Source organism: Bufo gargarizans, chromosome 2, assembly GCF_014858855.1.
Source record: "Bufo gargarizans isolate SCDJY-AF-19 chromosome 2, ASM1485885v1, whole genome shotgun sequence".
Classification (NCBI taxonomy): domain Eukaryota; kingdom Metazoa; phylum Chordata; class Amphibia; order Anura; family Bufonidae; genus Bufo; species Bufo gargarizans.
This window is the reverse complement of record NC_058081.1, coordinates 73,892,672-73,917,900: the sequence shown is the minus strand read 5'-3', so window position 1 is coordinate 73,917,900 and position 25,229 is coordinate 73,892,672. Positions and strand designations below refer to the sequence as shown.

The 25,229-nt window shown below is 41.8% G+C and overlaps 1 protein-coding gene across 1 annotated transcript in view; it reads left to right on the top strand.

Annotated features, from left to right (window-relative positions):
- LOC122929472 (choline transporter-like protein 1) overlaps positions 1-24,606 on the top strand; it is a 179,468-nt gene extending 154,862 nt beyond the window's left edge. Inside the window, exons 14-16 of the mRNA XM_044283063.1 lie at positions 8,606-8,842; positions 14,268-14,342; positions 23,124-24,606. Of these exons, the coding sequence (XP_044138998.1) occupies positions 8,606-8,842; positions 14,268-14,342; positions 23,124-23,147 (336 nt within the window). The 3' untranslated portion in view covers positions 23,148-24,606. The remainder of the gene's footprint in view (positions 1-8,605; positions 8,843-14,267; positions 14,343-23,123) is intronic.
- The last annotated feature ends 623 nt before the right edge of the window (positions 24,607-25,229 follow it).

The window sequence follows — 25,229 nt, the reverse complement described above, 5'->3', positions numbered from 1 at the left end:
AAAATGACCCCATTCTATAAACTACACCCCTCAAGGTATTCAAAACTGATTTTACAAACTTCGTTAACCCTTTAGGTGTTGCACAAGAGTTATTGACAAATGGGGATGAAATTTGAGAATTTCATTTTTTTGCCTAATTTTCCATTTTAACCAATTTTTTCCACTAACAAAGCAAGGTTTAACAGCCAAACAAGACTGTATCTTTATTGCCCTGACTCTGCCGTTTACAGAAACACCCCATATGTACAGCGGGGCGTAGAGTGAAAGGTGCGCCGTTTGGTTTTTGGAAGGCAGGTTTTGCTGGACTGGTTTTTTGAAACCATGTCCCATTTGAAGCCCCCCTGATGCACCCCTAGAGTAGAAACTCTATAAAAGTGACCCCATTTAAGAATCTACACCCCTCAAGGTATTCAAAACTTATTTTACAAACGTTGTTAACCCTTTAGGTGTTGCACAAGATTTAATGGAAAATAGAGATACAATTTCAAAATTTCACTTTTTTGGCAGATTTTCCATTTTAATATTTTTTTTTCCAGTTACAAAGCAAGGGTTAACAGCCAAACAAAACTCATTATTTATGGCCCTGATTCTGTAGTTTACAGAAACACCCCATATGTGGTCGTAAACTGCTGTATTACGGCAGGGCGCAGAAGGAAAGGAATGCCATACGGTTTTTGGAAGGCAGATTTTGCTGGACTGGTTTATTTACACCATGTCCCATTTGAAGCCCCCCTGATGCACCCCTAGAGTAGAATTACACTTTTTGTGATGTAAGATGACAAAAAATTGCTTTTTTTACACAGTTTTTATTTTTATTTTTTTACGGTGGTCATCTGAGGGGTTAGGTCATGTGATATTTTTATAGAGCCGGTCAATACGGACGCGGCGATACCTAATATGTATACTTTGTTTTTATTTATGTAAGTTTTACACAATGATTTCATTTTTGAAACAAAAAAAATCATGTTTTACTGTTTCCATAGTCTAAGAGCCATAGTTTTTTCAGTTTTTGGGTGATTGTCTTGGGTAGGGTATGATTTTTGCGGGATGAGATGACTGTTTGATTGTTACAATTTTGGCGTACATGCGACTTTTTTGATCACTTTTATTACCTTTTTTGGGAAGTAAGGTGGGCAAAATTTCTATTTCATCATAGTTTTTATTTTTTATTTTTATGGCGTTCACCGTTCGGGTAAAGTAACATGGCCGTTTTATAGATCAGGTCGTTACGGACGCGGCGATACCAAACATGTGTAGGGAATTTTATTTTTTTCATTTTTAATCAGTGATAAATGTGTTTGATTTTTCCCTTTTTTTTTTTTTTGACCCAGACCCACTTGGTTCTTGAAGATCCAGTGTGTCTGATGTCTGTATAATACAGTACACTATATAGTGTACTGTACTGTATTTTACTTACACTTTGTCTGAACAGATCTATGCCTTCAGCACAGATCTGTTCAGAACCATGGACAGCAGGATGCCTGAGAAGGCGTCCTGTTGCCATGGGAACCTTCCCCGTTTCCTCAGTAGTGGCCAGAACTGCGCAGACGGGGAAGGGTAAGGACGGGGCTTCGGGGGGCTGCCTGGGAGCTCTCTCCCTCTCCATTCGGGGGGCTGCAAAGGCACAGCAGCCCCCCGATGGGAGAGGGAGGGAGCTCCCTGAGCTGTTAACCTTTTCCATACAGCGGTCCGTACGGACCGCGGTATGGAAAGGGTTAAACGGCTGACATCGCGGCACAGATGTCAGCCGTTTATACCAGGGTGCCAGCAATGTGCTGGCACCCTGGTATACCCACTAGACGCCAACGATTATTCAATGGGAGGCTCCCGCACCGCCCGCAACCCTCCCCCTGCACCTCCCACCGGGCTCAAATAACTCGGGGGTGATACAGGAACATTTTTGGAATCCTAAAGTTTCTGATCCCCGCGGTCAGAGACCGCAGGGATCAGAAACTGCAGAAATCGCAGCAAACCACAGGTCTGAATTGATCTGCGGTTTGCCGCGATCGCCAACATGGGGGGGGTCACGGGACCCCCCCGCGCATTTAGCCTAGGTGCCTGCTCAATGATTTGAGCAGGCACCGGGTTCCGATCAATGCCAGCCGCACGGTAGTGATCGAAAATACACAGGGCGTACATGTACGCCCTGTGTCCTTAAGTACCAGGGCAAAAGGGCGTACCTGTACGCCCTTTGTCCTTAAGGGGTTAATATGAAAATAAGGTAGCAGTTTCTGGCTATACAGACTCATTGGTCATCAATAGAAAAAAAAGGACAACCCCTTTAATTACCCTTTGCGTATGTGTAGCAGTAGCATAGTCTGCTGCACTGTACAAAATTTGTAATCCCATCAATATCACAATCCAATTTGCTTCTCGCTTCCACACGTGAACATTAGGGATTATTTCACAGGAAGTTTAATAATCAGTACGTTTTTCAGCTAGAGAGGAAACCCATACAAACACTGATTTTCATATACACACACTATAGATAATACAACAGCTAAATCGGTGCCTGATTAATTGGTTTATGCACACTATATTAGCCCCTTATTGCAGAATGCCATTCATGCCTTGCTCTGGTGGCCGATGGTTAATGCAAAATATACACAATAGTGTGGGGGTGGTTTGGGCTCAGGAGGTGAGCTTGAACCATCCGCAGTGGGAGTTAGTTTTAATATACAGCCGGGATCCGATCCAGGCTAATTCTTTAGATGCAGCCATCAGTAGAAACCGTGGTGTCTGAGCAGCTAGACAGGGGGAGGTTTCTTTAAGCCACCCAGCCCTTGTTCCCCTGTGATGCGGTTGCTGGGAGGTACCATGGGTTGCTATTAGCACAGCCTAGTATTGTTAAATAGTAAGACCCCGTATTGTATCGATCCGGGTCTAAAAGTATTGATACTTCGATACCCGGTGCAACTTTAGTTGCTATTGCAGCCAGATGTTCAATGGCCAGTATAATACACTGTAGCACAAAAGTATTTATTAATCAGTGATTAGAAGTTTTGATGTTCAAGTCCTCTAGTGTGATTAAGGGTTCATTCACACGTCTGTATGTGTTTTGCAGATCCGCAAAACAGACACCGGCAATGCGGACAAGAATAGGACATGTTCTATTTTTTTGCGGAACGGAAATGCGGATCCACAAATGCAGATGCAGACAGCACATTCCGGCCCCATTGAAAATGAATGGGTCCGCACCTGTTCCGCAAAATTTCTGAACTGTTGCGGACCCATTTTGCGGACGTGTGAATGAACCTTAAAAAAACTGTTTTAGAAAAATAAAATTGTGTAAATCACATAAAAAAATACAAGCTGTAAAATTATTACATTATTATTCTGCAAAGTGAATGCCTATCCTCAAAAACTAAAATAGAACAAAAAGTTGTAGGCAACTCAAAATGGTACCAAGAAAAAGGTCAGCTCATCCTGGAAAAACAAGTAGTAACACAGAATATATATTCTAAAATATGCAAATAAATATACAACATACAACAACAACTCTATTATCTCAACACTATCTCCAGTTCCACAATCACTCAACACATAAAAATCTATAATATATATATTACATAACATTTATCATATACATATCACACTCACTAGATAAACTCTTTCACAGTATTCTATCACCAGAAACCAATAGAAAATAAAAAAACATAAAATATATCAACAATACACTCTATTGTACTTAACCCACACACCAGTGCACTTTACATACACGGACTATCACACTTACCCAACCCTACACACACACCATAGTCTATGAATCCATCAGGCAATACACAGCAAGAACAAACAAAGATAATACCAATTGTATCCACAAATTGATCCCTTCACTTTTTAGCTTTTTGATTCTACAAGACCAGCAATTAATAGAATAACAAAACACATACACAGCTACATAATACTCCATTGCACTTAATTCACAAGTCAGTGCACTTTACTCACACGGACCATCACACCTATCCAACCACACATATACCATAGTTCACGATTCTACAAGGCATCACGCAACAAGATTCCAACCCATCATAAATATAATCTGCAATAATATTCAAAATTTAGCAGGCACTCCCTTTTCAACTGGATACATGTTTTGTTTATTGATTTTAAAATAGTTTAAAAGATAAAAATTAATTGATAAATAGTATAGCAGCTCCTCAACTCGATCCCTAAAAGTGATAAAACGGCTCCTCAAATACAAATGCTGACTATGACTGTATAGTAGTGCACATATATATTTAAAACAATGCATAAAAACAGTCCCAATGTTGGAGGTGCTAAATTGTAGCAGCTTGGATTCAACAGTTTGAGCCCGTGATTCCAATGATTAAACGGAAAGTCCCCGTAATGTACACGCCATATTATGATAAATGTCACCAGGGTAACAGTTTCACAAACCACAATACAGCTGCTGTCGCCGAATATGTTACTTCATATGCCACAATCAAATTATTGTCGCCAGAACAGTACTTCACCTTTCAATATCAGTGATAATAGGGTAACTCACATTTCTGGGAATAATGCCGTTCCGAGGATGTGCCTAGACGCAGCGTCCCGCGTAGTCTGTGGCACTGGCCTTCCCCTTTGCAGAGTTCCCTGTGTTGACGATTCTTCTCCGGTGGTGTTTTGCTTGTCTCGTGGCTGAAGATCGGCGCTGCGATGTATGTGGTTGTAGTAGTCGGCGTTCCTCGTGGTTGCTAGCGGCATGTATTTCCGGGTATAGTGATGTAGTTGTCCGCGTGACTCAGGGCTCCGATCATGTGACCCAAAGGCTCCGTATAATGAAGCAAGAGGCAGTTAAGTATTAGATACTGTAGAAATCCTTTACTTTTAATCCTTAGTGATCACTTGGATATGGAGTGGACCCTTTCTTTTCGCAGACGCGTTTCGGGACGCAAAGTCCCTTCATCAGTGACTCACTGATTTTTCTGCGCGAGTGCAAAGCATTTTAATGCTTTTTGCACATGAGAAAAATCGGCATGTTTGGTATCCGAACCCGGATTTCTTCACAGAAGTTCGGGTTTGGGTTAGGTGTTTTATAGATTTTATTATTTTCCCTTATAACATGGTTATAAGGGAAAATTAATAGCATTCTTAATACAGAATGCTTAATAAAATGGGGGATGGAGGGGTTAAATAAAAAATAATAATAATTTAACTCGCCTCATCCACTTGTTCGCGCAGCCGGCTTCTCTTCTGTCGTCTTCTTTGATGCCCAGGAGGAAAAGGACCTGCGGTGATGTCACTACGCTCATCACATGGTCCATCACATGATCCATCACCATGCATTATTTTATTTTAACCCCTCCAGCCCTATTTTAGTAAGCATTCTGTATTAAGAATGCTATTATTTTCCCTTATAACCATGTTATAAGGGAAAATAATAATGATCGGGTGCCCATCCCGATCGTCTCCTAGAAACCATGCGTGAAAATCGCACCGCATCCGCACTTGCTTGCGGATGCTTGCGATTTTCACACAGACCCATTCACTTCTATGGGGCCTGCGTTGCGTGAAAAACACACAATATAGAGCTTTCTGCGATTTTCACGCAACGCACAAGTGATGCGTGAAAATCACAGCTCATGTGCACAGCCCCATAGAAATGAATGGGTCCGGATTCAGTGCGTGTGCATGCGTTCACCTCACGGATTGCACCCGCGCAGGAATCTCGCCTGTGTGAAAGGGGCCTAACAGGTTGCAGCTGCACGAAGCAACTGTCTCTGCTTTTTTCAATATATGCTGTTTGCAATATATACCTTTTTACTTCCCATTTCTTAGTGGCATAGCAGTGAACAGGATAAAGCAACTAACCTGCATTGCTACAAAACTGACACAGAGTTACCATCTCAGGGGAAGTTTATATACAACTTTGTAACTTTGTATCACATTTTTTACTCCCAGTGAATCTGGATTACTAACCATTTCTTTGATGTAATTGCTCCCCCTACTGGACAACAACGATAACTCTAAGACTTTAGCAGTATCTATTACCTCTGTATCATGTTCTCCTTTTGTTCGAATATTTTGTACTTTGCCTTATCTTAAGTGGACCCACCATACCCTTTTTATATTTTTTCATTTTTTATACTGACTTTACTCATACCAACGTTTTTATATTTATAACATTAATAAATTTGTTTTTAACAGCAACATTAACATTGTGATCATTATATGCTACCCCAGATATTTTGAGTGCCACCCACATTTATAGTATACTTTTAGTAACACAGCTGTGTTGAAGAAAATTTTTAAAAAAGTAATGGTTCTTAGAATACTGACACAAATTCTTTTTTTTTAAGAGTTTTTATAATAAGACATTTTATGTGTCTGAATTTGATATTATTGCAATCTTACTGACCAGAGAATATATGGTAGTTAAATTGCTTAATGTCCTAAATATGCAGGCCATTAAGGGGTCATTCCATATTTTTTTACTTGTTTATATAATAGGAAATCATACAATCTAAAAATATAAATGTATTTTAAAGTTCTGTATTCATACAGTACCATTCAGATCAGGCATTTGATCCATATCTGCACAGTAGAATCATATAGTCCATGGATCAGTTCAGTGTAATGTATCCATGGCCTAACTGAAACATGGCTTCAGTCGTGTGACCCCTGACAATTAGTAAGCAACTGGGTTATATGACATACCTGTGCTGTGTCAGCATACAGGACACATCCATGTAATAACCAAATAAGACTAATGGTGAAATAATGATTATTGTGGTTATTAGCATACTACATTACTGTGTGTATTTGCATGGCTTCCTGTCTCTAGGTGATTTTATAAAATGGCTGCCTGTTTGTAGGTAATATTATAAAAAATGGTCTACTCCTACACAGATGCTGACATACATGATGATAAGTACTGTATACGGCAAAGAGTAATAGTATTTAATAATATGATGATCTGCTCCACAGTGCATTAGCTGAAAGATAGCAAGAAAGTTAATTGAATTCCTGGGGTCACATGATGAATGCTATGTTTAGTCTTATTATATTATGGATATAATAAAGGTCTGTGAGCAAAATTTTAAATACATGTATATTTGAAAACTATATCACTTCCCATAAAATCAGAAAACCTCTTTACATGGTTTTCCAAGATTTTATACTAATGACTTATTCTCAGGATATATCATCAGTATCTGATCCCCACCAATCAGCTGTTCAAGAAGGCAGCAGCGCCGCAGCCTTCTCGCACCTTTTCCTAGGCCAAGAGACGACCCCTTCTTGTGTCACGTGGGCCAGGCACTGCTCAGCCCCATAGAAGTTAATGGGGCTGAGCGTGATACCAAGCACAGCCGCTATACAATGTACAGTGCTGTGCTTGGTAAGCTTCAAGAAGGCCACAGCTCTCACAGGAGCACCGCTGCCTTCTCAAAACGGCTGGTGTCAGACCCCCTCCGATGAGATACTGAGGACCTATCCTATCCTGAGAATAGGTCATCAGTGTCAAAATCTTGAAAACCCCATTTAAAGATTTATGAGGAGGCGCAAAACACACTACTAGACTACTAATTTTGTCTCATACACCAGTAGCTATGTCTGATCTGTAGATTTGGCTGCCGCCTCCTGAAAAGCCCTTGTGACAAAAGCTCTTTCTGTGATGAACGATGTTGTTGTCTTCCAAGACTAAAACCTCGGAAAGGCATTTTATGTTGTTTTTCTTTCCATGGTGCATGAATCACAAATGATCAGTAAAGCAGTCTACCGTGAACCGACACTTGTCAAATGGTCCAGTTTCCTTTCTAAGAAGCGGGTTGATAAATGCTATAGCCTCTATAGTAAATCATACACTTGGCCTAGTGCAGGGATGCTCAAACTGTGGCCCTCCAGCTGTTGTAAAACTACAACTCCCACCATGCCCTGCTGTAGGCTGTTCAGGCATGCTGGGAGTTGTAGTTTTGCAACAGCTGGAGGGCCGCAGGTTGAGCATGCCTGCACTAGGCCAAGTGTATATGTATTTCCATATTCCCAGCCTTCTTACCTGTTCACAATTAAGACACAGCCGCTGTGAAATACACTAATTGAAGCAAAACCTATCCTTTGTCGCTGGGGATGTCATCTTGTTTGTGCCCTTTGCTGGTGGTGGTAAATGAGCCTTTATGTGTTCTACAGGTCACAAATCCTCCTACTGCGCAGTTTGTTTTATAAGCTAAATAAAGAAAATATGACATTTTGCTGCAGCACAAAATGTTAACATTTCCTCCACCGCTTAGTGTATTGTTGTCAGCCTGGTTCTCAGTTGCCATTAACCAATGTGCTTTCTGACAGCTGTAAAAGATTGTCCACATGCACGAGTCATTGGAAGCATATTTTCAGAATGTTCAATGAACATTTTAACCTGAAAATATTCTGAAGGATACTGCGCGGTATCCTTCAGAATATTTTCAGTGTTTTATGTTTGGTGCAGCAGTTTTTGTGTGGTTCTGCTGTGATACCGCAGCCGTATTTAGAGGTGTGTGGGTTAGCGCTATTAAAGCCTTCAGTTATACTGTGTAATTAGCATCAAACATTTTAACCTGTCATGTGGCTGATCTGGCTTGTAAATGTACTCTAAAATGGTTTTCCCTCTTTGTTTTGGCCGTAGATTTTGATAGTGAGTGCCACTGGCCTGGCAGGAATTTTGCTGCTCAACTACCAGAGAGACTACACAGTATGGGTATTGCCGCTCATTATTGTCTGCCTATTTGCCTTTCTGGTCGCACACTGCTTCCTCTCCATCTATGAAATGGTGGTGGATGTCCTGTTCTTGTGCTTTGCTATTGACACAAAATATAATGATGGGAGTCCAGGGAAAGAATTCTTCATGGACAAGGTTCTAATGGTAAGTTTCTTCTTCTCTGCTGCACAAGGGTGGCATGATGATTAAGGTCATTTCATGATATTTTGGACAATTTGTTAGAGTAAGGCTGGTTTCACACGAGCGAGTTCAACGCATTGAACTCGCAGCGTGTGTCTGTGAAAGCTCCTGTCCTGACCTCCTTAGTACTGACGAGGTCACCTAGCATTATATTGATTTGTGATGCTATGGAACCCTTAGAGTTCTGGAATGTATTGTATAACACCGACATAATGCTGTCAGTGTTAACCAATACATTCCAGAACTCTAAGGCCCCTTTCACACGAGTGAGTTTTCTGTGCAGGTGCAATGCATGATGTGAACGCATAGCATCCGCACTGAATGCTGACCCATTAATTTCAATGGGTCTGTGAAAAACGCAGCATGCTCTATATTCTGTGTTTTTCATGCATAGAACTGAATGGAGCTTTCACTGATGATTGCTAAGAGATGTTTGTAAACCTTCAGTTTTTTATCACACGCGTGCAAAATGCATCGAAATGCATTGCCCCCGCGTGGAAAAAACTGAACGCAATCACAGACAAAACTGACTTGCTTGCAAAATGGTGTGAGTTTCACTGAACGCATCTCGAGCCAATCGGTATTGTTCGTGTGAAAGGCCTAAGGCCCCTTTCACACAGGCGAGTATTCCGCGCGGGTGCAATGCGTGAGTTGAACGCATTGCACCCGCACTGAATCCTGACCCATCCATTTCTATGGGGCTGTGCATATGAGCTGTGATTTTCACGCATCACTTGTGTGTTGCGTGAAAATCGCAGCATGCTCTATATTCTGCGTTTTAGGCCCCATAGAAGTGAATGGGGCCGCGTGAAAATTGCAAGCATCCGCAAGCAAGTGCGGATGCGGTGCAATTTTCACGCATGGTTGCTAGGTGACGATCGGGCTGGGGACCCGATCTGTATTATTTTCCCTTATAACATGGTTATAAGGGAAAATAATAGCATTCTGAATACAGAATGCAAAGTAAAATAGTGATGGAGGGGTTAAAAATTAAAAAAATTAACTCACCGAGTCCACTTGATCGCGTAGTTGCGGATCTCTGTCTTCTTCTGTAATGTTGAGCTGCCGGCTAAGGACCTGATGAACCATGTGATTGGACCATAGTGACATCACCAAAGGTCTTTTGCCAGGTCCTGAAGATAGAACAGAGACCGTCAGCTATGGAGCAGGTAAGTAAACATTATATATTTTTTTTTTTAACCCCTCCATCACTATTTTACTTTACATTCTGTATTAAGAATGCTATTATCATCCCTTATAACCATGTTATAAGGGAAAATAATAAAATCTACACAACACCTAACCCAAACCTGAACTTCAGTGATGAAGTCCGGGTTTGGGTCTGGGTACCAAACATGGCGATTTTTTTCACACTGGTGCAAAACGCATTAAAACGCTTTGCACTTGCGCAGAAAAATCGCGCATTTTACCGCAATGCACCCGCATCTTATCGGGCCCTCACACGCCACGCTCGTGTGAAAGAGGCCTAAGGGTTACATAGCATCATGAATCAATATAATGCTATGCAACCCCGTCAGTACAGGAGCTTCCGTAGACACGCGCTGCGAGTTCAATGTGTTGAACTCGCTCGTGTGAAACCAGCCTAACTTTAATTTCCATAAATGAATAGTTTAAGCAAATATAAGAAACTTTGTAATTTGTCTTTTTAGAGAAAGATGACTCTTCACATATCAGGCTACTCTTTGCCTCCCATCTTTTAACTAAAGTTGGGCATACATATTCAATAGCTGTTGTCTGTTTTGCACACGCATTAGTTTAATGACTTAAGTTCCTTATTTTATGGCTGGTGACTTTATTTTTTTATGTATAATTCAGATTTATTTTTATATCCTTTTGTATGCACATAACTTGTGCTATTTTAGAATACTAAAAAAATAGTAAAAATGCTACCATACTTTTAGCTATCTTTGTCTGGTCATATATTACCCTAAATGAAATTATTTGCATTTGTCATTGTCTACTGTAAATTTTCATTTATTACATGGCCACTTTCATTTAATCAGGTCTTGGCTAGCTTTGCTATAATTCACTTCAGCAACAGTTTTTCAGTGAGCTGTTTGTGTGTGTGTGTATACGGCAAGATTACAGACCTGAACTAACAGCATCATAGTGATCTACTTCAACCTGCAGTTGGGCCACTTCACACACCCAAAATACGAATAATGGTGGAACTTATCATGTATTTGAAGTCTGTTTTGCTTGAGTATGCATTAGCTTACCTTATGTGACATTTATCAAATGTCTCATGTTTGATAAATGGGGCCGCAAAAGATGCGGACTGTACTTCCGTCAAGAATAGGTATTTCTATCATAGGGCCAGCCGCAATTTGCAGACCGCAAAACACATACGTTCTTCGGAATGAGCCTTTAGCCAGTTACCAGGAAGTCTGCCCATTGACAGTTGGCACGGTTAAGGCTAGTTAGACCCAGCCGCAACCACTTTGCACCAGAATCCCAGTGATCATGTGACATTTCAGATAATGGGAGCGGTGCTTCCTCTATTCTTTACACATTCCTGAGTTTGATGCCAGATTGATTGTTGTTTGGGCTTCAGAGAAATAGATTTTTTTCAAAATCTTTTTCTTTGAAGATTTCATAAATTTGACGCCAAGCAGTTTGTTTCCCAAAACCCTAGTTCCTCATATGCTAGACCTCTTGGTTGGACCCCTGTAAATGCAGCAGAGATGATGACATGTTAAGGCCTCTTGCTGCATATGGGCCTTGGTAAAAAAAAAGTACAGTACAGAATTAAAATAAGCAAACTGTGCGAGAGTACCTCCGAGTACACCCATAGGCTCCGGGTTTATGAAAGGAAAGACTCCCGGATTGATCCCCCAGAATGCCCCCCTGGCCTAGAAGTTATAGGACTGCTGAATAAGGCCCCTTTCACATGGGCGAATTTTCCGCGCGGGTTGAACACATTGCACCCGCACTGAATCAGGACCCATTCATTTCTATGGGGCTGTTCACATGAGCATATTGAAAAAAGCAGAGACAGGTGCTTCGTGCAGCTGCAACCTATTAGGCCCCTTTCACACAGGCGAGATTCCTGCGCGGGTGCAATCCGTGAGGTGAACGCATTGCACACGCACTGAATCCGGACCCATTCATTTCTATGGGGCTGTGCACATGAGCTGTGATTTTCACGCATCACTTGTGCGTTGCGTGAAAATTGCATCATGCTCTATTTTGTGCGTTTTTCACGCAACGCAGGCCCCGTAGAAGTGAATTTTTTTCACGCACAATTGCTAGGAGACGATCGGGATGGAGACCCGATCATTATTATTTTCCCTTATAACATGGTTATAAGGGAAAATAATAGCATTCTGAATACAGAATGCATAGTCAAATAGCGCTGGAGGGGTTAAAAAATAAAATAAAATAAATGAACTCCCCTTAATCCACTTGTTCGTGCAGCCGGCATCTCTTCTGTCTTTATCTGTGAGCAATAGGACCTTTGATGACGTCACTACACTCATCACATGATCCATGGTGATGGATCATGTGATGAATGCAGTGACGTCATGAAAAGGTCCTATTGCTCACAGATGAAGACAGAAGAGATGCCGGCTGCGCGAACAAGTGGATTAAGGGGAGTTAAATTTTGTAACCCCTCCAGCGCTATTGTACTATTGTACTATCATTCTGTATTCAGAATGCTATTATTTTCCCTTATAACCATGTTATAAGGGAAAATAATACAATCTACAGAACACCGATCCCAGGCCCGAACTTCTGTGAAGAAGTTCGGGTTTGGGTACCAAACATGCCGATTTTTCTCACACGCGTGCAAACGCATTACAAAGGGGGAAAAATCGTGCATGTAAAGGGGGAATATTAATCACCAATATTATGCGAATATCGATAATTAATATTCCTAAATAGGAGGAGCCGTCTAGTGATGACTCCACCTATTTATGCCTTTATATAACAATTACAATACCTTCGCTATGCTTACACTGATCGCTACACTAGCTGCATGCGCCTAACTCACTACCGCTAACAAGTACACGCTACACAAAGGGTACAAATATAACAGTATTTATTAATACAATACACTACGCACACAATATACTAACAATCCAGCACTAAATATACAGTACTCAACTACACTACACGTTCCCAAATTCCACCCACAAACTAACTATACCATACACACATACAAGTATATAACAACCCACCCACCTGGTTCTATACTATCCCTATGGGGTACGACGAGGGTTAACGGTGGTCTTACAGGGGTGTAAACAGACCACAAACCGTATCAGGGACACTAACAAGGCAGGGACCGGGGTAAGGCACAGTAGGGCAGGGACTAGGGTAAATCAGGTAGGCACAGTAGGGGTATCAGGGCAGGGACTAGACAGGGTTAATCAGGGGTGGCAGGGACTAGGGTAAATCAGGTAGGCACAGCAGGGGTATCAGGGCAGGGACTAGACAGGGTTAATCAGGGGTGGCAGGGACCAGGGTAAATCAGGGGGTTAGCAATATGGGGTCAGGGAATTAAAGGGTTAAACATTGGTGGGACAGTGGTAGTGCAGGGAAGGAGAGTAATGCAGGGAATCAGGGGTTAATCGTTGGTGGTATAGGGAGGGGAAAAGGGGTTAATGATACTTAATGTTCTGCTCGTTGTCCAGGGGGGCTCGTCAGTCCAGGGGATGATGTCTCTTCCTGCCGGTGGTGATTTTCGGACTGCTGAGCGGAGCGCCGCCCGCCTATTTAAGCTTGGCGGCGCCCGCTCGCAGTCCTCCTATTGCCGCCGTGCGCATGCGCACTGCCGGCCTGAACACGTGGACTGGCGCGGTGATGTGACGTCACTGCGCCGGCCCAAAGATCTCGGAGCGCGATTCCAGGGGGGGGGGGATCCTTTGATCCTCCCGCCTGTGAAGCGGACGCCTACCTCCGGCGCTGTAATTACAGTGCCGGAGGTCAGCCACTCACAGGGGCATGGGAACTCTTTGTTCCCATGTCTCTGTTAGGCGTACCATCTCCGGCGCGACCGGAGATGGTGACAAAGGGCAGAGGATCTCATTGATCCTCTGTCCTTTGTAGAGGCCGACGCTGGACATGATTGTCCAACTGTCGGTCTCCTCCACCCCCCCAGCAGGCAGCATGATTCCGGCCATATATGCCCATATGCACCCGCACCTTTTCCCGCAACGCCCGTGTGAAAGAGGCCTAAGGGTTACCATTAGGGATGAGCGAATCGACTTTGGCTGCTTCATCCGAAGTCGATTCGTTGTAATACTGTACGGTGGTGAAAAATTACCTTTTAAGGATATATTTGTTTTTAAATTGTGTTTGTGGTTATTTTTTATTGAATTTTATTCAGCATTTATTAATTGCTTTGCCCAATATTTAATTCTAGGAATTTGTGGAAAACAGTAGAAGAGGAATGAAAGAGACGAGTAGTGGAGCAGAGGGCAGGGAGCTAAAACCGATGGTAGGTGCAGGCAAGGAGATGACCATGCTCCAAGAATTTCACTTTTACTTCCTGCCCCTATCTCTCTTCACTGACTGGGCTTCTTCTGGTGACTTCTTTGTTGTCTGCGTCACACAAGATGTTCTCTTTTTCTTGCTTATCTGCTTGCCCATCAGCTGGCTAGCAGAGTATGTGTCACAGCTGAGACCATTACCTGTAAAGGCAAGCTGAAAGAAATTGTTCCTGCCTCTTCCTAGTGGGAGAACCTTAGTATATAACCTCTTGTAGAGGTAACATTTCTATTATGTTAATGGTCATGGACATGTCTGTTAAACACTGTATTGGCTAATGCACTGCAAATTCTATGGCCAGAAAGTAGGAAGGTACAAAAACACTCATTGCAAAAAAATAAAATAATAATAATAATAAAAAACTGCACCTAAAAGGAGTTGTTGGAATGTAATGACACTTTATATGTGTGAATGTAACGATGATATATGTAAGTGATTATAATATTAGAGTAAAAGGATACATTTATTGGGGAAAACTGTACAATACAAAGAAGGCTCTTGTACCCTGCTGGGCTACCTCTAGCCTGGATACAAGATGATATGGTTGAGCACGGAGGCATACAGGTTCCGTATGGTATTCTGCAGCACATTTGTCCACAGATTATGAAGCTGGGTCTCTAGATCCCAGCTGTTCCCATAAATGTTCGATTGGCGATAAATCTGGCAACTGGGCAGGCCAAGGAAGTGTTGCAATCTTGGGAAGACATTCCTGGCAAACTGTTGCTGTGTGGTGAGCATTATTCTGCTGAAGAATGCCAGATGGAAGTCCTGGCATAAGAGGCAACCGACTGTCGTATGCAATTGCTCCCTAGATTATCACTCCGGCATTTGGGGCAGTGTGTCGCTTTATAGAAAAGGAAGGATTGAAGCGCTCACCACCAGGCCTCCATACTCTAACCCAACTGTCATCCCAAACTGAACCTCGATTCGTTGCTAAACATGATACGGTTCCATTTCTCAGCAGTCCAAGCTTCTAGTTCACGACATCATTGCAAACAAAGGTGATGGTGGCTGGCTGTCAATGGCAGAACATGTAGGTGCACATGAAACCAAATTTTCCTACTGCTAAGTGCCTGGGGCATCCTGTAACTTCTGCTTCCAACACCTCCTAACAGCTAGGTCAGAATGGCCTAGGTGGTGGGCAGTTCCTCGAAATGATAATCCCACTTTTTTCATTTCAGTGATGTGACCCCTCTCAAAGTCTGTCAACTGGGCAAAATGTCTTTCAATGCATCGTAGAGGCATGTCTAGCAGTCAGTGATCTCTCACCAAGAGGTACACTACCAAAAAGTAGCCTCTGAGAGCCTTTTGTATAGAGCAGCAAGAACCAGTGCCTAATCGGACCACACCTGTAATCATTTACATATCTGTAACTGCATGCTGAGTTTTTGCGGCAGTTTTTTTTTTTTTTTTGGTCAATGAGTGTATTATTGCATTTACTTTAAAGAGGACCTTTCACGGGTCTGGACATTAATATAACTAGTGGATTCTGTGGAGCATACTTATGTTATATGTTAAATTACAGAGCTTACTATTTTCTGTATGCCCTGGTCCGTTGTATACCATGCCCTAAATGTCCAAATGGGACAACCCATTAGGGTAACACATTTACGCCACATACTGCTGCATTATATCTAGGAGCTTGTACATTTCCTTTCAGCTTGTCAGATCCATGCCGTTTGTGTTATGTTTGTAATGTATTTTGATGAAATTATGTAAAAGCTCTTATCTAATATAGCATGCACATCGTCACATCTGTATTTCTAGTCACCTGGAAGGTTCTGTTCCCACTAAAGTTTTTCACTTTAATGTCAGTCATTTCCATGGAATTAGTTATTGGAAAATTTCCAACATAGGCTACATTCACATCTACGTTTTTGCTGGATCCATTTTGGATCAACAAAAAACGCTTCCGTTATTATATTTCAGTTATAAACGGATCCGGTTGTATTATCTCTAAAATTGCCAAGATGGATTTTGTGTCCGAGAAAACTGATTCACCATTGATTTACATTGTGTTTCATGCCGGATCTGTCTCACTCCGTATCGCATGACACACTCAAAAGTACTACTTGCAGCACTTTTATGTGCGTCTTGGGAACGGAATGCATTCTGTAGCATTCCGTTCAGTTTTGTTCCCATTGACAATGAATGAGGACAAAAATGAAGCGTGTTTTGAGATCCTATGACGGATCTCAATACCGGAAAGGAAAACATAGTGGCCATACTTAGCTTCCATTTTCTACCCAGTGAAAAAAAGAGTAAAGTCAATAAGAAAGCAAATCACAGCATCAATCATTGTCCGTTAGCTTTTCAGTTCAGTAAAACAGTAGTCAAGCGTTAGTGTGAACAGATCCTAAAGGTTGGAGGTGCACTTCCATATACTGTACTAATGCCAAATAAATGTGGGTGTCTGTATCCAGTTTGTCAGCTCCTGTGGAATGTATGGAAGCTGAACTGCATATGCCTGTTACAACAAGGCCCTCCCATGAGGACATTACGTCCTGCATTTCTTATATTTATTGGAGTCTATTTTGTGTTGTGCCCATCAGTATCTTCCTGGTGTCCATAATATGTATATTACCCCGAGTTCATTTTGAGAATATTCTATATGTCCCCCTGACAGAATTTCTAATATACTGATAAATATATATAAACAGTGAATAGAGGAACTCCAGCCCATGTCATAGCTAGTTTTCCCTGAACCACTGCAGAGGTCGTCTACAAAGGGAACAGCTACTTTGTGGGAACTTCCTCTTAGACTTGCATGAAAGATCAATGTAGTCGCTTGGGCCAGCAGGAGGGGAGAGAACATTGTAATTCTTCTGAAGTGCAAAAGTACTGGAACATTGTTAATAACAGCATGCTCGTGTTCTGTAAACCTAATATCAGAAATCTTACAAGGAGAAGCCATGCGCATTTCTTACATGTAGTTATTTCAGCAGTGACTTTTACTGTCCTTGTCCCTTCACCTGCCAGCTTTAAGACTTTCACATTCACTCCAGAGAATAGTATTTTTATTTGTTTTACTTATTGTTGTTTTTGTATGGTTAGGAAAAAAAAATTCTGAATATGTTTCACCTCAAAAATCTCTCTAATGGCTTTCCCATTTGTCTGGCAGAGACAGAGCTAGACACACAGTGAACATTCAGCTTTTAGCCTTCCTCTCTTTTCACTATGTGCTGGTTAAGACATATACCTGAGCAGCACTGTCCAGCCGAGCTGCATGTGCCATTAGGTGGGTTGGGGGTTTGTTACACAGCTATGCAGCTGGCTGATGAAAATGATACCTTTTGTCTGTATGATAAACAACTACAGAGAAATCTGCATTTTATTCATATGCAAATGAGAATTTCGAGCACCGAAACCTGGAATCTCTTCATGAATGGTAAACCACTATACCACTAACAGGGCTCCAGATGGCGACCAAAATGGTCCCCAATGCGACTTTGAATTTACAAATGGCGACAAGACTTTTTAGTCTTGTCGCCATTTGCGACTAGACCCGCCGCCGCAGCAGCTCTGAATACAGCGGCGGGCACAGGAGATGATAGTTCTCTGCCCCGCCGCCGATGTTGTTCTCAGCAGCGCAGTGGCGAAGGAGTCTCTCCCTCCCCCCTGTGCTGCCGCCTCCGCCAATAAGAAGAGAGACAGGAGGAGGAGGGGAGGGGCTGTGGCCACTGCGCCATCAATGAAGAAAACTGACCTGTAATACAAATACAGGAGGCGGGTGCCGGAATCAAATAGCCTGCACCCGACCTCTGACAGGGAGCTGCGATCAGCTGCAGTTGAGTTAACCCTTCTGGTGTGGTACCTGAGGGGTTAACTGCCGCTGATCGCAGCTCCCTGTCACAAAGGTCGGGTGCCAACTATTTGATTCCGGCAACCGCCTCCTGTATTTGTATAAGAAACATTGGTAGCACAGTGCGCCCCCCCCCCCCCCCCCCAACACCCCAGTATAAGAAACATTGGTGATGTATCATGTGATGTCACCACAGGTCCTTTGACAGGTCCTGAAGAAAGAACTGGAGACGATCAATTGGAGGAGGTGAGTTAATTATTTTTTAACCCTCATTGGCACTGCCCACTGCGCCACCAATGTTTATTATATTGGGGGGGGCGCACTGCGCCACTAATGTTTATTATATTGGGGGGGGGCGCACTGCGCCACAAATGTTTATTATATTGAGGGGGGCACACTGTGCCACCAATGTTTATTATATTAGGAAGGCACACTGCGCCACCAATGTTTATCATACTGGGGTGTTGGGGGAGCGGCACTGCGCCACAAATGTTTATTATATTGACCTTCTACTATGCATTCTGTATTAAAGAATGCTATTATTTTCCCTGCATTCAGGCAAATCTTTCGTTTTTTTCGCCGGAGATAAAACCGTAGCATGCTGCGGTTTTATCTTTTGCCTGATCAGTCAAAATGACTGAACTGAAGACATCCTGAACGGATTGCTCTCCATTCAGAATGCATGGGGATATACAGACGTGGACAAAATTGTTGGTACCCTTTGGTCAATGAAAGAAAAAGTCACAATGGTCACAGAAATAACTTTAATCTGACAAAAGTAATAATAAATTAAAATTCTATAAATGTTAACCAATGAAAGTCAGACATTGTTTTTCAACCATGCTTCAACAGAATTATGTAAAAAAATAAACTCATGAAACAGGCATGGACAAAAATGATGGTACCCCTAGAAAACACAGAACATAATGTGACCAAAGGGACATGTTAATTCAAGGTGTGTCCACTAATTAGCATCACAGGTGTCTACAACCTTGTAATCAGCCATTGGGCCTATATATATGGCTCCAGGTAATCACTGTGTTGTTTGGTGATATGGTGTGTACCACACTCGACATGGACCAGAGGAAGCAAAGGAAAGAGCTGTCTCAAGAGATCAGAAAGAAAATTATAGACAAGCATGTTAAAGGTAAAGGCTATAAGACCATCTCCAAGCAACTAGATGTTCCTGTGAGTACAGTTGCACATATTATTCATAAGTTTAAGATCCATGGGACTGTAGCCAACCTCCCTGGACGTGGCCGCAGGAGGAAAATTGATGACAAATCTAAGAGACGGATAATCCGAATGGTAACAAAAGAGCCTAGAAAGACTTCTAAAGAGATTCAAGGTGAACGTCATGCTCAAGGAACATCAGTGTCAGATCGCACCATCCGTCGTTGTTTGAGCCAAAGTGGACTACATGGGAGACGACCAAGGAGGACACCATTGTTGAAAACGAATCATAAAAAAGCAAGACTGGAATATGCCAAACTACATGTTGACAAGCCACAAAGCTTCTGGGAGAATGTCCTGTGGACAGATGAGACAAAAATCGAAGTTTTTGCCAAGGCACATCAGCTGTATGTTCACAGACGAAAAAATGAAGCATATCAAGAAAAGAACACTGTCCCTACTGTGAAACATGGAGGAGGCTCTGTTATGTTCTGGGGCTGCTTTGCTGCGTCTGGCACAGGGTGTCTTGAATCTGTGCAGGGTACAATGAAATCTCAAGACTATCAAGGAATTCTAGAGAGAAATGTACTAGCCAGTGTCAGAAAGCTTGGTCTCAGTCGCAGGTCATGGGTCTTGCAACAGGACAATGACCCAAAACACACCGCTAAAAACACCCAAGAATGGCTAAGAGGAAAAAATTGGACTATTCTAAAGTGGCCTTCTATGAGCCCTGACCTCAATCCTATTGAGCATCTTTGGAAGGAGCTGAAACATGCAGTCTGGAAAAGGCACCCTTCAAACCGGACACAACTGGAGCAGTTTGCTCATGAGGAGTGGGCCAAAATACCTGCTGAGAGGTGCAGATGTCTCATTGACAGTTACAGGAAGCGTTTGATTGCAGTGATTGCCTCAAAAGGTTGCGCAACAAAATATTAAGTTAGGGGTACCATCATTTTTGTCCATGCCTGTTTCATGAGTTTATTTTTTTACATAATTCTGTTGAAGCATGGTTGAAAAACAATGTCTGACTTTCATTGGTTAACATTTATAGAATTTTAATTTATTATTACTTTTGTCAGATTAAAGTTATTTCTGTGACCATTGTGACTTTTTCTTTCATTGACCAAAGGGTACCAACAATTTTGTCCACGTCTGTATATACCTGATCAGTTCTTTTCTGGTATAGAGCCCCTAGGACGGAACTCTATGCCGGAAAAGAAAAACACTAGTGTGAAAGTACCCTAAAATATTAAGTTTAAATCCCCCCCCTTTCCCAATTTTACATATAAAATATATAAACAATAAATAAATAAACATATTACATAGCGCTGTCCAAACTATTAAATTATAAAAAAAATATCTCCTATGCGGTGAGCATTCGTCGTTTTTTAGTCACCTTGTCACCCCAAAAAACAGGATAGGACTGTTCTATTATGGGCCGAATGTTTCATAAAATGCGAAATGCACGCAGCTTTTTTTTTTTTGCGCGGTATTAGCAATACTTTTTTATGGTGACGAAAGCGAATCAAAATTTTGGTATCAAAACAACCCTACGCCGATATGATCGGCATAGCGTTGTCACGATACCAAAATTTTGATTCGGTTTGGATTTGGCTCCTAAATTTTTCAGTTCAGGAGCCAATGGCTACTAGGTATTTTTTTTAGTCCGGAGCACTGACTAAGCTATAGCATTAAAGGGTTTCTGTCACCAGAAATACCTAAATTAAACTGGCTGACATTAGCGATGTGCTAATGTGAGCTGAACCTAACTAGCCTATTCCTAGTTTTATCTATGCCCCAGTTACTCCATAAATGTAACTTTTATAATATGCTAATTAGCCTCTAGGAGCGGGGCGTTGCTCCTGCTCCTAGAGGCTCAGTTCTTCCTCCTCTGTCACTTCCCTCCAAGTCTTGATTGACAGGGCCAGGCAGTGCTCGCATCCTCCTGCCGGCCCTGAGTGCATGGAAAATCTCGCGCCTGTGCCGTTTAGTATTTGGCGCAGGCATAGTGAAGGAAGGAAGCTCACTGGCTGCCGACTTCCTTACTGCACCTGCGCTGAATACTGAACGGCACAGTCAATCAAAGGGAGGGGGAATGTGCAGAGCACAGGGGGTGTTACAAAGCAGTGCTCAAATGATTCAGCCCCAACCTCCTGGTGCTCCAATTGCTCATTTGCATATGAATAAAAAGCAGATCTCTCTGCAGCTGTTTATCATACAGACAATAGAAAGGTATCGTTTTATTCAGCATGATGAGCCCTACCAGTCGGTATGTCTGGTTTAATAGGATTGATCCTGGTGACAGAGCCTCTTTAGTAAGGCTACTTTCACACTAGCGTTCGGGTGTCCGCTTGTGAGCTCCGTTTGAAGAGGCTCACAAGCGGCCCTTAACGCATCCGTCCAGCCCTAATGCATTCTGAGTGGACGCGGATCCGCTCAGAATGCATCAGTCTGGCAGCGTTCAGCCTCCGCTCCGCTCAGCAGGCGGACACCTGAACGCTGCTTGCAGCGTTCGGGTGTCCGCCTGGCCGTGCGGAGGTGTGCGGATCCGTCCAGACTTACAATGTAAGTCAATAGGGACAGATCCGTTTGAAGATGACACAATATGGCTCAATCTTTAAACGGATCCGTCCCCCGTTGACTTTCAATGTAAAGTCTGGACGGATCCGTTCAGGCTACTTTCACACAATATAATGCAGACGAATCCGTTCTGAACGGAGCCACCGTCTGCATTATATGAGCGGATCCGCTCTGAACGCAAGTGTGAAAGTAGCCTTAGTATGACTTTTTTGCACATTCCCATTGGGTCTGTTACATCCATACACAGTGGAAAGAGAAAATCCAGCTTCTTATGAAGTAAAAAATAGTTCTTTATTGGCTCATCGTATAAAATCCACCAAAATCACAGGAAAAAGATGTACAGTAACGCGTTTCGGGCTACAGAATGCAGCACTTACTGTACATCTTTTTCCTGTGATTTTGGTGGATTATATGATGAGCCAATAAAGAACTATTTTTTACTCCACAAGAAGCTGGATTCTCTCTTTCTTATGGATATTCTATTAGGCCCAGTTCTGGCCTTTTTTCCGTGCTTCGTGGATTAAAGTCAGAGGTGAGAGCTGCAGCCATTTCAACCATTGTTTATCCATACACAGTGCGATCACATTAAGAGTAGGGATGCGCAAACTTCTGTTTTCAAGTTCGGCGTACAAGGTTAGGGTTATCTAAGAATTCCGTTATTGATTCTGCTACTACAGACCATAAGTTATGGTTCTATGGGTCTAATTCTTGCAGAACGTAAACCTTGTACGTCGAACTTGAAAACACAAGTTCGCTCATCCCTAATTAATGGGTATAGAGAAGGAGGATTACAGCACACCAAGGAGGGATCTGAGAGGTATATACACAGCAACAGAGACTAACAAACATAGCTCTGATATGACACTAGGAATAGCTCGTCGCCTATTCTTTTTACTGGTTTTGGTCCTTGACACTGGGATTGACATTAGTAGCTGATCTTCAGAGACTTGATCATTTAAATCCCATTTTTACATTACCAGTATCCAAGAGTAATTGGAGGTACTCTTAGTCCGATTTCAACATGGTCAAGATGACATCTTCTATTAGTCAGTTTCTGGTTTGAATCCGTATGTAATGTGATACTTATTCCACTTGTTCTGCTTTCATCTGCCCATTTCTGTGTTTTGTGCTCTCCAAATTGAATTTCATCTAAGATTATCCTTATATGTTTTCTAGGCTTCGGGAACAAGTTCAGCTTGAATCTAGCCCAGCAATATCGGACCCCATTGACATTCCAAAATAGACACAAGCAACCAAAATAGAAGCAGGGTTAATAATTTTCCTGTTGATCTCATTCTTTGTGCTATGTACCCTATGAGTTGCTGCCAGCAGCATTGTCACCATTCAATTTTTTATGTTGTGCAGCATGTGAAAAAGGTCAAGCTACTAAACTTGAATGGAAACCAGATTTCCGAGCGGAAGTAGATATTTTCCCTCTTCTATTCAGTCAGGTTTGATGCTTTAATACACAAGAGGCAATCTTTACACTGCCATCTGTGCTTCTGTATTCCTTATTACAATGTTAATGTAATATAGGAAATCCATAGGGTTCTTATTTTCTTTCTTTTTTTTTATATAATTCTCTTAAAATATTGTGACCCTTCTTGGAGATAATAAGGGAATAAATGCAGATATATTTTTCATGTTTTTTGTCGCTTCAACTATTTCCCTCTCCCGACCTGAAATTTCTGTACACTCCTGCAATTTTGCACTAAAAGTAACCATAGCCTTGATAACTATGGTACAGGTTGACGTATGCTGGATGTCTATGACAGTGTAGACTCTGTCAAGGCGCTTTGCAGCAAGAATTAGCCTGCTTGTTTCTTCGATGTACAAAAGACAAGGATCTATTCCCAAGATCTCATATTCTGAAAGTGAGTTGCCTGCTGTTTTGCTGTTCCTGCTCTCACAATTACAGTAAATGTTAATGTTTGTATCGATTTCATTCTAGAACTGCTATTCCAGCAGAGCTCAGGTTATTTCATTGCAGTTGTCACCTTACCAGACAACTGGTTTGCTGGTGAGTGTCTATGCAGAAACATTTATGCCATCGCAAGAGGTGTAAAACAACTGGCGTGTACACTGTTTTGTGGCATCTGTAAAATGTTCTCTCTCCAGGGAACTGACTGCAACTTCATTGATGTGGCGTCATCAAGGGGATACATTCTCACACTGAACAGGGCTCATTTAGCAATACTTCTTGGTGGCAGTTCACTCTACTGTAAAAAATAAATAAAAATATCTAAATTTGAGACTATATCGTAAATCCCTCCAGTGGCATTTTTTGGGTTATTGGTCAATGGCTTATTTCTTTTGAGTGGTCTATATAAAAGCTTTAAAAGAAATGGCCTTTAATTGTTTCTATATTTATAATGTTGGAGAGGTCTGTATGTCTTATTTTTGCTGAATTTCAGTGGTTCTGTCAAAGGAGAAGTATCCTTTATTCACTGTTGAAAATAATAAACTCCTTTTTTCTCTCTGAAGTGAGACTGTAAATCCAAGGGAAGGGACGTTTTCTTTTCCTGATACTTCATCTTTGACAGCGGCATTTATTTTGGAAAATATACATTTGCATATGTCTTTTCTTTAAGATGTCTTGTTTTTAATGACTTTTGTAGGAAAACAGAAAAATAAATAAATAAAAAATGCTTTAACTGTCTCCATGTATTTTTCTGCAACTCGGAATGAATGTCATTTCATATAATAACAATTCTGTGTGGCTTTTATGGGCTCAACAGGGGTCTGATTAGATGTTCAGACAAAATACTGACACACAAGAAAAGCTTTGACTATATTAGACCTGGTTCACATTGATGTTCGGAGCCTCTGCCAGGGGTTCCATTACTTATGACAGTAAAATGAATGCAACATCCTGAACAGCACCATGGCTTCTGTTGTAAATGGAGCCTAACATTCCAGATGTTCAGTTTACTCATTTACAAAATCAGAGTACACATGTATGATTTTTATTTTTTTATCCCATACAACCGTAAATGTTGTTAATGCAGTTTTGCTTGTAAATACTTAAGAATAATGGGTTAAAATCTTCTACATGTCATGCATAGCAGTCAGGTGAAGGTTGATGGAGTGAACTCTGACATGTTCGCTTTATTTGATTTATTTTTTTGTCACTCTGTGATTTGGACCCATGGAATTGCATGGACAAAGTCTTGTGATAAGTCCTCCATAGACTAAGATTAAGCAGCGATGTGTTGGGGAAATGCTGATCCCAACTATAAATCCTGAAAATAAAATTGTTCCTAGACTGAGACTACGTTTACA